Here is a 17171-nt window from a genome sequence, read left to right on the forward strand (position 1 = left end):
AGATCATCACAGATCACTGCGTATTTGTGTTACATTTTCCTTTAACTTCATTTAAATAACTTATACTGTTAATGATTAAACATGTTGTTGGGTGCACGGTGGTGCAGCCTGTAAGGAGGTAACGTCGCGAGTGTTACCGGCTTGGAGGTTGCATGTTTTCCTCCTGTCTACGTGCGTTTCCTCGGGGTGCACTACGCCCCTTTAACACACCAATCTTATAGAGCGCTAAAATTGCAACGCAGCTTCAGGTAATCTTCTCTGTTTTGTTCCAGTTTTAACGCTTTGTATGTATAATACATATAAAGAGTGTGGTTGTTGTCATTTAAGACTTAAGTGCTTTGTACGTTTCTCCTTCTTGGTTAGCGAGATGAGAACTTACGCAACAGACTGCATTCATTTTTTTAATATTTTTTTTCCTGCTCAGTACTTGTGACATAAATACTGTAATCGGTAGTATAATATAATGTTGATGTTACTGAGCTTTGCTAACGGGAATCGTTTCTGATATCTACAAAAATATTCCACTTTTCACAAGCCTATTATGGTGGATACAAATGATATGCGACAATCGGTTTGGGCAGCCAATAGGAGCTAGAAGTCAGAAGATGACAATCCTCGTTATCGCGGACAGCCTCGTCAGGCTGCTTTAGGCAAACAACCTGTTGGCGGCAGGGTCACGTGACATCGTGATCACCTGATCGCCGTTTCAGGTTGGACTTTTACGCTCCAAATCGCACCATCAACACTTTGTCCCAGTGCATTATAGGGCTGTGATGTTATGCGCTATGCCAGTGTGGTTAAAAGTAGGGTTGTCGGCGAGTTATTAAGCTCAAACAATTCGCCTGTCGAGTAAAGTAATTGACAGAAACATGCTGCCGTCAAGGTCCCGTTTTTACTCTTTAGCGCGGCGCTCCACCCATTTTAGTTTATGTTTCAGATTAATTTTACTATTTAATTCATGTTAACTTTTTACTTTGTTTTTCATGTCAATTTTATAGTATATGCATTTTCAATTTTCTTTCCTTCCTTGGGATCCACCATAGACTGTTTGGTAGGAAGTCAGTCAGCCAGTCACTTTCTAACCCGCTTAGTCCTCAACAGGGTGACGGGGGTCTGCTGGAGTGCCTTTAACATTTTATTGACTTTCTTATAAGGCATGAACTACCTTCTAGAAATACAGTATGCAGCTGGGTGGTTTGCATGTCTTTCACACAATGTATTTGTAAATGTGCTTGTTTCACTATGCATCCATCTGTCCATTCCTTTTGTCGTCAGTTCACCAGCGCAGGGTCCTGGGACAGCTGAAGTTATTCCTAGCAAGTACTGGGAATAAGGAAAGAACAATCCCCAATTTAGTATCGCCAGTCTAGCTAACCTGCATGTCTTTAGAGCACCCCGAGGAAATGCACGTACACACGGGAAGAACATGCAGCCTCCAGGCAGGGTCGACCAACTTTTCCAAAATAAATAAAGAAAAAACAGAAACCTTAGTGACTGCGCAATAACGAAATAGTGCGGGTATGATACCCAAGCCTTAAAAGTCAAGGCAGTGCGAATGAATTTAGATGTAATCATGCACTCTGACCTAAACCTTAAAATTATACATTTATCACATTACTAGGACTGCAGTTTCACTTAAGGAATATTGGAAACGTTAGTCCTCTTAACATTGCAAGATACTGAAAAAATAATTCATACCTTTGCTTTTAGTTGGCTAAGTTTTTGTAATTCACTCCTAACAGGACCACCTAAGAAAGACATGAATCGGTTGCGGCTACTGCAGAATGCAGCAGCAAAAATCTTAACTAGAAAAAGGAAAACTAGAAAAATAATGGTGTTGAAAGCCTTAAATAATCTTGCCCCTTCTTATATTTTGGAGTTCCTGTCCCCTACATACCAAGTTGTAAACTTAGATCTTGTGAAAATGGTCTGCTTATAATTCCAAGAGTGCCAAGCTAAAAGAAGTGGTAGGGAGGCCATTTGCTGCTCTGCACCAACAATCTGGAATTGTTTACCAGTAGAGATCTGCTAGGATAATACGGTGGAACAGTGAAAGAACTGCTAAAAAAAAAAAAAATCATTGTTTAAGTTTGGCTTTTCATAGCTACATCTTAGTTATACTCTGAATGGACTAAAATATGTTTAGAATGATCATAATGTTCTGGGAATTGTAATCTTTGCTAATCTTTACTTTTCTCTTCTTTCTCTACCAGTTCTTCTGTAGTGGAGTTTTGTGCCACTGCCACCTGATCGAGGCACCGCGCAGCCACCTATCATGCTGGAATGAAGGTGGGTCCCCCCGCTCTCCACGACATTGACTGAGTCGAATCCTCTCCGATGAAGCCTGGAAACAATTAGAAGCGACTTAAGAACATTTACGTTTGGTAGAATGCCCTGTAGAGCGGGCCAATCTTTTGGTCTTGGAACTCCTGCAGATTATTTTTTCTCCAGCTTTACTGGACTTTTGTTTGTTTTTTCTGACCTCACAGCCATCTGACCTTATCTCTGTACTCATCTATAGAGACTTACAATACGACATCATATATAGGGACACTACTCTTGTACTAATTATATATGTTTTATGAATTTTTTTTTTGTTATGTATTATTATTCTTACCTAATCCTATTTGTTTTTTCTTTTGTTGTAACTTTCTCTTTGACATCTTATAAAACACTTTGAGTTACATTCTTTGTATGAAAATGTGCCATAGAAATAAATGTTGCTGTTGTTATCTGCTGCCTGCTTAATAAAGTTATTTGTAATGATTCTCACTTTTTGATAAGCTACATGGGTCTCAACGCTTAGAGTTCCACCTACCGGTCCATTTCCTCATCCCCTATAAATCAGTTGTATGGCTGCAGAGATGCGCTTCTATTGATTTGAGAGGAAATTAAGGCAGGAACCAGCCCTGGACAGACCCACCAAGTGTCATAAACACTCAGATAATCTCTGCTACTGTATAATTCTGACCAATACATTTAACTGTAAGGTAAGAAATAATAACGTGTAAATTACTGATTCATTTTTCACAGGGAATGCTGTTCTGTACCGTATTTTATGTTTACTGAGTTGGTAAATCTTAACACTTCAAAAGTTCCAAAGCCTCCTCTGCAAAACTGTTGCTGTGAAGAGGTGCCACATCCACCCGATTTTACAAATGTGGCCATGTGTGACTGGACAGCCACCCTCCACGGGATGAGCTGTGTCCAGGATTAAAATATCAAGTCAGCTACAGTGGAATGGCTGCACACACAACCCAGAAAAGCTTTGTGAACGTGTAACAAACATCATCAATAATCCTTGTTTGGTGTCATTTATTTTATTTGGTGTTCCTCTTAATAGAACAGTCTCAAAGCTGTTTCATTTCTACTGGTACGTTTAGTGTGACACAGTGGTGCAGTTGTGTCTCGCAGTAAGGAGAGCTGAATTTATGTTCTGAGTACTCCCTGCGTGGAGTTTGCATGTTCTCCCCGTGTCTGCATGGGTTTCCTCCGGGTGCTCCGATTTCCTCCCACAGTCCAAAGACATGCAGGTTAGGTGGATTGACGATTCTAAATTGGCCCTAGCGTGTGCTTGGTGTGTGGGTGTGTTTGTGTGTGTCCTGCGGTGGGTTGGCACCCTGCCCAGGATTGGTTCCTGCCTTGTGCCCTGTGTTGGCTGGGATTGGCTCCAGCAGACCCCCATGACCCTGTGTTAGGATATAGCGGGTTGGATAATGAATGGATGGATGGATGTTTACAAAGGTGTAACTGCTTTTAAGTCAGGAAATAAAATCATCTGGGATAAAATCACCTGCCATTTTATATGTATTCTCTTATTGAAGAAATAGTACCAAACTTTAAACAAAAATCAGCAGAGGCAATCATATAATTATGGTCAGATAAGTGGTGAATCAATATTGTTATTAAACCATTCATCTAAGAATAATGATTTTTTCATTGTTGGTAATGTGTTTATTATTTCAGAGAAAATGTGGAGAAAAATTATGCATGTAAATCAAAAGCCAACTCAACAAAACTTGCTTATGAAAAATAGGCAACTGTATAGGTAGTTTGCTAATTTGATATGTGCATTAGAGCAGGAATTGTAACCCACCAATGTTGCTAAATATAATATTTGGTATGCAGTACAATTTACTACAGGAATTTTAAAGAAATGTTTAAATCCAGTTAATTTGCATATTCAGGTTGAGTGTGAAGAAATCGATGACACCAAGTCTCCATCTGATATTTTATTTTTTAATACCTCCTCTGACTTGGGGGTTGGTGGTAGGATTGGCACTCCAGCCACCATATAAAACCTCACACTGTTCCATTCCAATTGAACTAGCGTGGTGCCGAGGTGTCACCCGTTGCATGGCTGCACTTGGGTCCTAAAATTGGGATCCTGAGCTTGTTTGTTGTGTTGAGGGTGCGGCAATATCACTGCATTATCCCAACTTCTGTAAGGAGCATCTAATGATGAAAATACATATGACACTCTCGATAATCCCTCTGCTTTACGGAGCAGGACTCTGCCCTGGATGGATAAATATCTAGTCATCCAAGCATTGCATTTCTTATACATTTCACTGAAGACTGACATATAATTTAAGGTGATCCTATTTCATACATTTTCTGAAATGTTAATGCCAAGATAACAAATGTTTTTTTTGAATTGGTATGTCAAAAATTGTACTATTATCACATTTTTTCAAAGGAAAGTGTTCACATTTTTTAATGTTGAGATTTAGATCTGAAAAGCTTGTTAATTGTTAATTATTTCAAGAGATTTAGAAACTTCATGTTTATTGTTCAAATTATCGACTAACTGTAATTTTGAAGTCATTATCATTAAAACTAATACCTTGAAAGGAACTTTGTTCAATCAAAATATTAAGAATTTGAGCAGCCAAGAGAAAGAGCAAAGGAGAGGTCAGACATCCTTGGCTTATTCCTCTTTCATCATTTAATCTATGTGACATCTCAAGGACAAGCTTAACTGAACTGTTAATACCTTTACATAGAGTTTTAATGGTCTGAAAAAATTAATGTCCCAAATTAAAAAAATGTAAAGAAACAAAATTGAAAGTATGGCTAATAATATCAAAAGATTTGTGAAATCAATAAATAATATGCATGGATCACCCTCTAACCATTCATGGTAATCAATAAGGTCCAATACCTGATGAGTATTATATGAAATGTGATATCCTTTCGTAAAGCCACATTGACATTCACTAATAATGTCATCTAGGCCTCATTTAAGATGTCTAGCTAAAAACTGAGGCAATAATTTTAGAATCACTATTAAGTAAGGTAATAGAGCACCAATTATCAATCAACTGATTGTCTTTATGAGGTTTGGGTATGAGGGCAACGCCTTCTTTCATACTAGGTGGCAATTCTTCAGCATTGTAGGACTCCTCATAAACTGAAACACATCACGTTTATCAATGAATTTGTTACAAAATTCTGCAGTATGCCCATCATTTCCAGGAGCCTTATTGGTTTTCAAATTAAGAACAATTATCTTAAAGTCTTGTAAAGTAATATTTTCAGAACATTCCTTTCTGAATTCCTCATTAGTAACTACTGGATTCTTAATTGAGGAGAACAACTGAGGACAATCAGGGTGGTTAGTGGCTTTATATAGGCTGCTATAAAAATTAGTGACAAACCTTGACAAATTTCATCAATTTGTAATCTTCTTATCATGTTGTTTTGCACATTCCTTTTCTCAAGTCCAAAAAAAATTTGCTATTCTTTTCTGCCTTTTCCATCCATCTGCCCATACATCGTATAGATGCTCCTTTTGCCTTTTCCATATAGAACTCATCTAGCTCCTTGCTGCAGCCATTAATGCTCAATAGTTTAATTTGGTTTTCTTTTTGGACTTAACAAAAGCTAAAATTCTTTACAATCAAACAGACAGAATTTATACTCCAAACAATTTCAAAATTAATCTAGAAGAGATAAACAAAACATTTTAAATATGAGATGAAACAAAACCTAACAGAACAAAAATTCAACCTCCCACCAACAGAAACAGATGACAGCCTAAAGCAGAAGAAAAAACACATTTTCCCCTATATGTATGCTTATTCTAATATTTTTTAAATTAAGTCTTGCCATATTTTAAAGCTGTTTTAGACAGATCCTCTAAGCAAATAATATACAACATTAGTTTCTCAGTTATACAACCCTCAATAATATACTCGTACAAAATCAGTTTCTCAGGCATACACTGTGGGCTGTGAGTCTTCCAATTAAGAAAGACAATTCTACATTCTACTAGTGTTGCATAGGCTGGTACGAACCATTTGTCCCTATCTGGGAGGTCCTCCAAATACACTAATGGGTTAGGAATGACTGTGACCCCAGTGCTGTCTGATAAATATTACAATGACACAGGACAAGTTACATCAGCCAGGGATGAATCACCAAAAGAATCAGGTGGCATTATATCATCTATAGCATGAGCAACTCTAAAAACAGCAACTCATGCACAATAGCAGGTGTTTTTTCCAACTACTGCTGCAAACGGCAAGCAATCCTTTCAAGAATAGCAAGCCACCTCAAAGAGCCATGTAAAGAGCAGAGAATCCAGCCTTTGGGGCTCTCTGTGTCAACGCTATATTGGTGTCATGAGTGGGATGTGAAGAAGACCTTCAGTCTGACTTAGCAGAGCACTGAGTGTTTTGGAGACCTAAAATGAATCTGCTCCACCACTGCTTCTCCATGTGCTAAGGTCCATTAGCCCACGTGCATGGGCACCAGTGCAGTTTCAGGCTCATGGAGCTGGGAAAGGTGTGGTAGATTGAGTTACCTCTGACCCCAAGTGAGCTGTGAAAGGCAGGACTGGAAGAAAAATGCACAGGCAAAGGACAAGGAAGATCATAGAGGTGTTGTGGAACAGTGGTAAAGGAAGAGTCTAAAAGTTGAGATCCAGACTTGGAATATGGTTTGCATTGCCAGCTTAGTAAAAGGAAATGGCAAAATGATCTGAATATTTGTATCTCCACACAACGAAGTTCACCTGCTTGTCTACAGCTGATCAGCATTTAATACCTCTGTTGACTACATGACAGCACACCACTTAACATCCTGGTTGTGCCACCTGCAAGTGCAGCACGCAACATCCCTGCTGCACCATCTGACATCACAGTGCTCCCGATCCCTAATGTTGTGGCCTCAACACCAAAGTGTGAGAGACCTTCCTGCCATTTTGACAAGTCATTTTAAGGATAGCAAGCCATCTCAAAGAGCCATGTAAAGAACTGAGAACCCAGCCATTGGGACACTCGGTACCAACAGTACAGTATTTAAAGGTTTTTAATCCAAAATGATGTTAATTTGACACATTCCCAAAACATATGGCCTAGTGATGCTGGAGCTGGATGGCAACGCTCACAGGTTGGATCAAAGTAATCTAAGATCTAAGTTGGATCATACTATGTAATTGCAACACAAACACTGACTTAATCAGTTTTAATGAGAAAAGATGTCGATAAAAGAAGAGAAGAAGCGAGCCACTAGGGTGGAGAAAACAAGAGCTGCTCAGGAAGAAGCAAACACATCATCCTCTGAGCAAACGAATGGTAAATGTACAAAGAAAGAGGATGAAAACTATGAATGCTCAAGTCAAGTGTATTCACTGCATGTTATCTTGCATTGCGCCATTACTGGTATATTATATTTTACAGTGTTCTGGCAGGGCACATATTCAAACACTAAAACTAAAACCTAATATGAAGTTTGGATAAATTAATGCAAGGAATTACTAAGGAACAGACTGAGCATCACATGGCAAGAATGAGAGTTTTGGTGAATAGTTAACATTGGATCAGATAGGGAAGGCTGAGCTTCACCAATATTCTTCAATTTCATTAGGAAGCAACAAAAACAAATGATCATGAAAGAGCATACAACACAATCTGTATTATTACATTTTTTTGATAAAGTATAAGTGAAAGTTATTCAACTTTAAAAAATTTAATCTGAATGTTCAATGGGAGGTGTGAAACTTCACATTACACCTAATGAGACAGATCTAGAAATTGTGCTTACATCCACACATTGTGAAAACGTCATACAAAAGGCATGTTATGTACAAATCAGCGGTGGTTATACATAAGCTATGTACCTCTTCAGGAGTTCTGTGTACAGTTTTGGAGTCCAATCAAAGAAAACCACACAGCAACACAAACAGGACCTTCAGAGAACACTACCTAAGCTGATTCCAGGTAGAGGCTTTTACCTATGAGGAAAGACTGAAGGCGAGTATGAGGTCATGTGATTGGCATTCCCTTTTTAATTGTGAAAGGAATTAGTCCAGGGAACTTTTTAAGAGATGGAGATAGAAGGAAAATCATTAAGGGTAGATTCTGCACCAATGTCAGAAAGTCTTACTTTACACAAAGAACAATAGACAAACAGTATAAGAGACCAAGTAGATGCTAGAGAGCAGGACTTCTGGGGCCTTGTTTGAATTACAGTATTTCCACTATATCATAACAGTACATTTAAAATAGCAGTACATATTAACAGCTGCATTGTTTGACCTGAAGAAATCATTTAATCTGAAATGTGCGTGATATATCTGCCTCTTTTGGTTCTTGATGCTTTATGCCATTTTATGCTAAAACACGTTAAAAGGATGTGTATCATGAGCATGAAAATTTTTAAACTGATATCTAGCTTCAAAACTCTGCAAGTTAATATTAAAGCAAACCATGTTAAAAATCATATTGTGTTCCTGTCATTGATTTCTTAAATAATGTCCAGCAGTCTGACATTTATAAAGTACAGTAATTAATTGACTCATTAATACCCAATACTGAAACAACTTTACTGAAAATCGCTGTTTATAGCTGTGATAGCCTCTGATGTCATTACAGAACTAACATTATGAAGAACATACTAAGCATTTACAAATGTAATTTTCTGACTTTGTCACTAGGGTCACCGCAAGGTTATGAACTCCTTAAAATTCTATTATCTCCTGCATCTCACCACCATATGTACACACACTAATGTCAAGAATGATGAAGTAAACACCACACCAACTTGTTTTACTTTTGTCAATGTTTTTATTTTAAAAACAAAACAATACAAAAAAGAATTATTCAGAATAAACTTCTGCAATGTTCAAATGCTTTTTACATTATGACATCCCTGGAGATTAGTGCAGGTTCTGCTTCGTATGGGCAAAGCCCCTCATATCTGCGCAAGATGTGAATTGTGATCTAGAAGAATAGAATATAAAAACAGATAAATCCAACAATGACAATATTGCAAAATACGGTTTACATTTTCTGGCTACAATTTTAAAAGTTAAAGGGGGTAAGCGGCATTGGCCCATGAGAGTCAGATGTACCAGTACAGTAAAGTGTACTCAATGCTCAAATCCCTGTAGCTGCTCTGTGACCCCAACAAGCTGCAAAATTTAAACACACACCTTTACTCAGAGAAAAAATACTTTTAAAGGGGAGAGAAATTGTTGCAATAGTGTCCCACATGGCCCCTCAAGGGGCAAAAAAGAAAGTTTTTGGGCAAAAAATTACAAGTTTTACTAACTGCCATACAAAACTAACATCAACATTTCGTTGTTGCTTATACGTAATTTAAACCTTACATACTGTGGTGTAATGCTCTTCAAATTCAAAAAAAGAAAAAAAGAAGTGCTATAATTGAAAGAGTACTTTATGTCCCTGACTACTGTAATGATGGTCCTGTATGATTAGGGGGCCCGTACTGATCTTTTCCCTGGCGTGCTATGGAGTGTGTGAAGGCATCTTAGTAATCTGTAATGTAAGGCAAGGCAACTGGCCCACAGAACCAAAACACTGGCCTGTGAGCATGCACTTCTCTCCGATAACACTGTCCCTAACCCCTGTTCTTGTCTGTGCGACACTGTCACAGAAAACAGTACAGTACAATGCTCTAACCCCCTCTGTGTACCCTCTTTCCAAGCTGGTTACATTTGATGCCAGAACAGTGATCTTCTTTCTTTCTCCATTTCTCTAAGGTCCTCTTCAAATCGCAGCCTTCTATCCATTAAGTAGCCACTGTTTTGGACTTTCATCCAAATTAAGTCCTGCAGCCAGTGAAATGCAAACAAAACAATAACAGGTCATGTTCTGGAACCTTCTTGGCAATCCAATCCGTTAGCTACATGCACAGCAAGTCTGGCGCTTTCACCTGCCTCAGGAGACAAATGCATACAAATTTCTAGTAGTGCTGGGAGGTATACCGGTTCATACTGAAAACCGTTTTTATTTTTGTTATGATATGGATTTTTCTTATACCGCAATACCGGTTTAAATAGCCTAAACAACGTTCGGAACATGGCGCAGTGGGAAACTGTTTAAGGGGGGCACTTTTTTCACTGCTACACCGCTAAACACGCATGCAACGGAGTACATGCGTTAGTGGAGGTATTGAGCGGTGAAAATTGACAGAGAACTTTCTGAAACTGAAGCTGTAGCAGACGATAAAGAAGAACTTTTGCCGAAAAAAAGAGCCGTGTCTGTTGTCTGGAGATTTTGGTTTTAAAAGGTCGGATGTGGACCATACAACTATTTATTGCAAATGCTTTGGAGCTAAAGTTGTCATTGGAGGCAGTAACACGAGCAATGTGCTGCACCACCTTAGCCACAAACATACTTTGGAGTACCATGAATGTATGGAACTAAGATTGGCACCCTCCATGTCCTCAGGTAAAACTGAAAAAGCTAGAGGACACTCGAGTCAAACATCACTTTTAGATGCATTTGCTAGAGGACTGCCTACGACAAAAAAAGCAAGCAGTGGATCAAGATAACCAACACCATTACAATCCATGTAGCTAACATGTCAGTGGACAGAGATTGTTAACATTAACAGAAAGTGTAGTTGGTTTACAAAAAATACTTACTATTTATTCCTTTTCTAAGACATGTTCAGTGTAATATAACTTTTGACCAGCACCTCTGGATATTTTACTAAGTCTAAATGCCTCTTTGGATGGTTGAAAATATGTTGTCAAAATTATAGTTTAAGTTGTTTGCAAAATTTGTTCAATAAAATGGTTCTATATTTTGACTGCAACTGTAATGCAATGTGAATCCTTCTCTTCATTAGTGCCACCCCCTTGAAAAATATCACTTTATGGGGCCATGCAAACCTGTATTAATACTTGTGTGCATATTAAAATGTTTTTTTGTACAATGTACAATTCTCATGACAGTGGAATAGGTCATTCTTAACCAGTCTACTGCAGTAATTGCAGTGGAAAATGTGGTTAACATCCACTCATGCATGGGGAAAAAAATGCTGTTGAATACTGCGAAACTGGTATAATTTGAAAAATACCGTGATATAGAATTTTGGTCATACCGCCCCTAATTTCTAGTAGTCAGTATTTAACATCCTCACTGTCCTGTTCAGATAAGCCATACAACCACAAGCACCATCTTCTCTTATAATGTTCAGCATCAGACAGTCTGTCATTAAGCTTATTTTCAGTTTGGTCTAACTCGTCACGTTCCATTTGGATGATGTTATTATCGTTCTTTAAACTCTCAATTTTGTGAAATGCAAAATTACGAAATGTGTCTATTTCCGCAATTTGTAATTTTTTTTAAATCATTTGTTCCAACTCATCAGATCTTTCATCATTTTACAATGTTACGGCACTTATAACATTTGCTTATAACTCACTCAAAGAAGGTGCCCCTTTATTCTTTTTTGATGCTGGGCTCTTTGCTGGAATCTCAGTGCACAAATCTCGCTCAAAGTTAAATGTTGTAGGTAAAAATGTGTTTTGCAGCAAAAAAGCGCAACAATTCCATTAAAAGTTGCTATTTGAAAGGGATTTAAAACCAACGCGTTGGACGATCGTTAGAGAAGGTGTGCATCGTCGCCATGTTGTAAGATGCCCCCTCATCCCATTTCGTTAGCGTTACTATTTAAACTCGGTGAAAAATTATATGAACGAATGAATATAAACAGCAAAAGCTACATACTCTGCCACCTGCGCACTGATGTTGCCATGTCTGCAACGATGACCTTTTTCTAACAACGCCTTGGTTGTTAGGCACTGCTTTTTTTAACTTTTATTAAAAGGACACATGCAGACGATCGCAATAGCAGCTTTAATTTTTAGAAATGCCACTGTTCCTGTATTCACAAGCAGCACCTCTCTGGGTGCACCAGATCGTCAAGTCTACTATGAAGGGGTGGAATAAACAAGTGATGGCCCAACGTCGCGAGTGGCACTGCTGTGGAGTGAAGTAATGGATAAAGACGCCTCACGCATGTGCTGCGTGGGATTGTGCAAACCGCTGTACGCTCCACACCAGATCCCGGGGGATTACATTTCATAGGTAAAGCTCAATAATTGTTTTGGTTATATCTGGTCATTAGGAAATCCCGTTTTATAATCTTAATTTTTAGCTACGCCAAACTAACCTAGCAAAGCTATGCATTTATGTGCTCAAGTGAGCCCCCAAACAACGTTTCAGCTAAACGTATTTAGTCACTAACTATGTAGATTGTTCTTAGCTGTTAACATTTCTCAAGCTTTGAAGGTTTCCCAAAGAAATCCGCCTCAGGAAGCAGTGGGAGGTAGCCCTTAGACAGGATTTTGAGAAAGCTGTCCTGTGATGTGTGCCGTGCTAGTTTGGTAACAGATGCTGTACCGGCATCACATGATCAAAGCTACCACTTGCTCACAATAAAAAACAAAGGAGGTTTGATGATTCCTTCTGAGGGTACAGTCAAGGTGGTCAAAGTAGCTGAGCGTGTTATCCGACAGTCGACATTAGGGCAAGCTGTCAGTGGGCTGAGATTGGTTCAGATGATGTGTTTTTTCTCAAGGAGCTCATTGAGGAAACACAGTTTGAAATGGACAACCATCATTTTATGTTCCTGTCTTTAGTTGTGTCTGTCTTCCACAAACTAAGGCTGCACCATATTGCCTCCCAGACTGAATACTCTCAAATTACAGAGCGGCAACACACGGAAAAAGCTATGTAAGACAGTTCTGTTTCATGGATTTTAGATCCTATCCTGTATATATTTAAGTAACCACATTGTGTGTGCGTGTGTGTATGTGAGAGAGAGAGATCGAGAGAGGAATGAGTGAAATGTTTTCAGACATTATTAAGCCAATTTGTATACAGTAAAGTTGTTTATTTTTGTCATTGAGTGTATCATTTCACTGTTAAAAGAAAGACAAACAAAGATAACTGGCAGTAACAGTGCAAAATTCACAATTGGTATGCCAGTTTGAAAAGATAAGTTTTGACGGCAGTTTTAAAATGTGTTATTGAATCGAGCTGACGTATATGTGAAGGAAGAGAATTCCCGAGTTGAGGAGCACTATGAGAGACGCTCGAGCTCCCAGAGCACAGAGTTTGATGTGCGGTACAGAAAGTAGAGCTGCAGATGAGGATCTGAGTGAGCGAGAGGAGTGTATATGTTCAGTGGATTTAGAACAGCAGGTTATTATCCTGGCAGCAGAATTTTCAAGAAGCTGTAAGCGATGGCAGGTAGAATAGCATTACAGTAATCTATACGTGAGGTGACTTGGACATTAACCAATAGGCCTACTTCAGTACTGTGTTGCATAAGAACAGGACAAAGTCAAGAAATGTTTCGGAGATGGAAGAAAGCAGTCCGAGAAATGTTACTAATATGGGAGGAATTATTTAAGAATAATAATTATTATTATTTAATAGTTGCCATTATTAGTGTATAAATGGATGGAAATAATTGCATTTAAACGATTCGCCAAAATCTGTTGTATGTAAACGATACTGTTTTAAACGTTATTGTTTTTTTTTATCAGAAAACCCGCTTTCCACGTCTACCTGTATTAGTTTAAATGGCACTTTTGCCAATGGCAATATGGCGGACGCGCTGACGTATCGTGTCGACTGGGCAATACTGTGAATGCGGCGTCTATCTGTATATATCAATGGTCGATACTAACGTGTCGAGGTAGGTTTCAGAAAACGCGAGGTAGCAATGGGTTCTTCAGCAGCACGTGATGTCAGCGCGAAGGATGACGGTCGTCTCCCTATCACATGGCCAAGATGGCGACCATGTAGTGTTTTCATTCCAGAAAACGAGTTTTCGCCTCGGAGTTTGTTAAATCTGATTAAAATGATTCATATTACAACGAAAAAATTAGGAACGCTTCACAAATTTGCGTATCATCCTTGCCCGCTTTCTGAGTCCCAATCTTCGGTTCCGATTTTGTGGCGTTATCTCGGTTGATTGACAAGCAGCCCTGTGCAGGGATTGGCTCGCCGCGTAAACGTGTGTCTTCTAAATGGTCGAAGCTTTCTTGTGCCGATATTTTTTTAAATTTTGATTGGCTGAAACGAAATGCGTTCCGTTTTCTGTTCCGAAAGACCCGCCTCCCCGCCTAAAAGTTTTATCTTAAAGTGGACCCGCTGGTACTACTAATATGGTACTATTGCTGCTAATATTAATACACAAGGATTATAGTGAAATGAAATAAAACACGTAGTTTAATCTAATGAGAATTTATTTGTTTTGTACATATTAATTTTTGTTTCTTTTTAGCAATCAGGTTTCAGTAATATAAATATCTGTAAATAGTCTGGACAGAATTGCATTATAATTATGTTTGTTAATAATAAATAATAATAATGCTAATAATAGCAAATTGCAGTCTAACAGGGTAGTTGTAATATTATTAAAGGCCTTAAAAAAGTCATTACTAGTATTATTAACCATTTTATTTATTTATTTATTTATTTGTGTATTTATTTAGTGTCTATGTCCCCTTACTCTTTCAGAATTAACTGTTTCTGTTATCTCTTACCATGACTGCCACTAGTGTTACTACGTGAGTCTTTGTTTGTAGTAGCAATGCTCCTCTTAAACAAAGGTTTCTTTTTTTAATTGACGCAATGGTTGATTGCGTTGTTTTAATAGACCCATATAAGTATTTATAGATTAAGTAAAACAAAGGTTAATTAAAAAAAAAAGAAAAACTTTTTGGAATATCGGGCTTGGTGCCTATAGAATTTGTTCAAAGGTGGCAGTTTATCATCCTGTTGTTCCCTTGTTCCTTTTTTCTTTTTGCATGCTCAGTTACTCTTGATCTCTGTTGGAGCTCACGTCGCTTGGTGCAGACTATATGGAGGTTGTAACCTATTAGTTGTTCCCTGAAGGCCAATTTGTAATATTCTGAAATTTCTTTTAATTTTAGTTTTTGGTAACCTAAACTTTAAATGTAAATGTCTGCCAGTTTCCTGCAGATCTGTTTCAGGTCGCTCGTTGCATTCCAGCTGGTTAAATTTGAAGAAAAACGGGTGTTGTAAAACTTTGGAATGGAACTGTAACTTTCTCTTGCTTTATCTAATTTATCCACCTTGAACCCTGTGCCACAGTTCCGCCACGAGACCTCCAGCGAACTGACCCTCAAGGCCTCTGCCGAAGCGATCCAGGTCGCCAAGGCATACAGCCCGAGTGGCTCTGTGCTGTTCAGGGTAAAGTCGGACGAGATGGTCAGGGAGCAGGCCAGGAAACGTGTGGGGGCAGCAGGTGGTGACCCCGGGGACTCCAAGCTGGTGCACAAGCGAGCTCCTGTTTGGATAGTACCGGGGTCATACTTTTAAATGGTTTCTGACCCATGACCTCGGCTATGCTGTCATGGTGTTGGCAACCCACCAGAGGGAGCGCGAAGATGGGCAGGTGTTGGATAGCCCGCTGGTGAGCAATAAGAACTCCCTGGAGTCCTATGCCTGGCTCTTTCCCGACGTGAAGACGGCCATCCGTCATCGACGGGAGAGAGACGGGTCAGCCAGGACCCTGGACGAGGGCAAGAGGCTCGTCGGCTTCGGCAAACACGCACACCTGACATTTCAGGCCCTTTACGATGCAGAACATCGGGAGGCCAAGAGGTGACATACTTTTGGGTGGGATCTGAGGGGACGGGCACAGCAAGGTAGTGGGACCCTGCTTCCATTTGTTCACAAGTTACCGGTTTTGTACCCAACGCAGTTACATCAAATGGCTCCGGCGCCAGACCACCAAAGTCGGGACCAAGATGCATGTGCTCCAGCTGTATGTGCGGTGGAGATATGAGGCGAAGGCAGCAGCAACCTCCTACCTTCCCCAAACCACCACTGTTGCCCCCCCGCCTCTCTCTCTGCAGCAGCCTCCGTCTTCGAGATTCCCGATGACTCTCTACTGTCGGCTAGCATGGAGTTGGAGGCTGGTAACTGACAGCCTCCCATGGAAACTGGTGGTGGCTTCTTCACTTCTTCTGTTTAACCTGTTATTTGTTTGAATTTGTAAACAACCTTCCCCAGCATCTACGTCCCAGTCTGCAACCAGTGGAGGGCCCTTGCTATCCCATCGCTCCCAACCGATGGCTGATCCGGTAAAGCAGCCTTTGCAAACGCTGTCTGTAGCCACGCAAGAGGTGAGTTAAAAGGATGTGTTTCTTTGAATTGCATTGCAGAGAAAGGAACAGGCCCGGTCTGATTATTTTTGTTTGTTTTTCGCTTGCTCATGGTGTCTCTCTCTCTCTCCCTCTCTCCCTTGCTCTCTCTCTCTCTCTCACTCACTCACAGCTACTTTTGCCCGAGGGCTGGAGGACATCGCTACCTAAAGAACAGCATGTGTGGGTAAGCCAGGTCCTTTTCACCAGGGGCAAGGACGGAAAGCCTACGCTGACCTCCAACCTTCGCCTTTGGTGGTTTCCTCCCGGCCCCCCCAACGTGCACCTCCAGCCCCCGACATCGCCCGACACTTTTTTTCAGCGCCCGTTCTTCCTGTGGATGCCCTACCGCATGTGGGGCTACAAGCTCTCGTGCACAGCGTGCAGCCACAGGTTGTCGGGAGCCGGACTCTACAGGACCGTCCGGAGGGTCCTGGACACAGACGGATGGTACTTTATGGCCACAGAGTACCTGGAGTGCCGGCGCTGCAGGAAGAAGGTGGCGGGCTGGTCGCAGGATGTCTTGGATCAGCTGCACCCCGTCCACCGGGATGAGTTTCCAGCTATCCTGACTTACAGGTCAGACAAGGAGTCTCCGAATGCTGGGTCAACTCTCCACAGCTAGACAGGCACACACGGTCAGTCCTAACATCTCTGTTCTCTCTAACACAGGTTATCCTGTGACAAAAAGCTCATTGGGCAGATGCGTGACCGCACGCTGGGCAAC

General features: G+C 40.1%; 2 protein-coding genes across 2 annotated transcripts in view; both read left to right on the forward strand.

Moving 5' to 3' along the window:
* LOC127526605 (uncharacterized) overlaps positions 1 to 17171 on the forward strand; it is a 120001-nt gene that overhangs the window by 23040 nt on the left and 79790 nt on the right. The window contains exon 3 of the mRNA XM_051922488.1: positions 16578 to 16943. Coding sequence (XP_051778448.1) covers positions 16578 to 16943 — 366 coding nt within the window. The remainder of the gene's footprint in view (positions 1 to 16577; positions 16944 to 17171) is intronic.
* Positions 1 to 17171, forward strand: part of LOC127526839 (uncharacterized) — an 81855-nt gene that overhangs the window by 21578 nt on the left and 43106 nt on the right. The gene's annotated exons all lie outside the window — the stretch shown is intronic.

This window comes from Erpetoichthys calabaricus, chromosome 2 (genome assembly GCF_900747795.2).
Source record: "Erpetoichthys calabaricus chromosome 2, fErpCal1.3, whole genome shotgun sequence".
Taxonomy (NCBI): domain Eukaryota; kingdom Metazoa; phylum Chordata; class Cladistia; order Polypteriformes; family Polypteridae; genus Erpetoichthys; species Erpetoichthys calabaricus.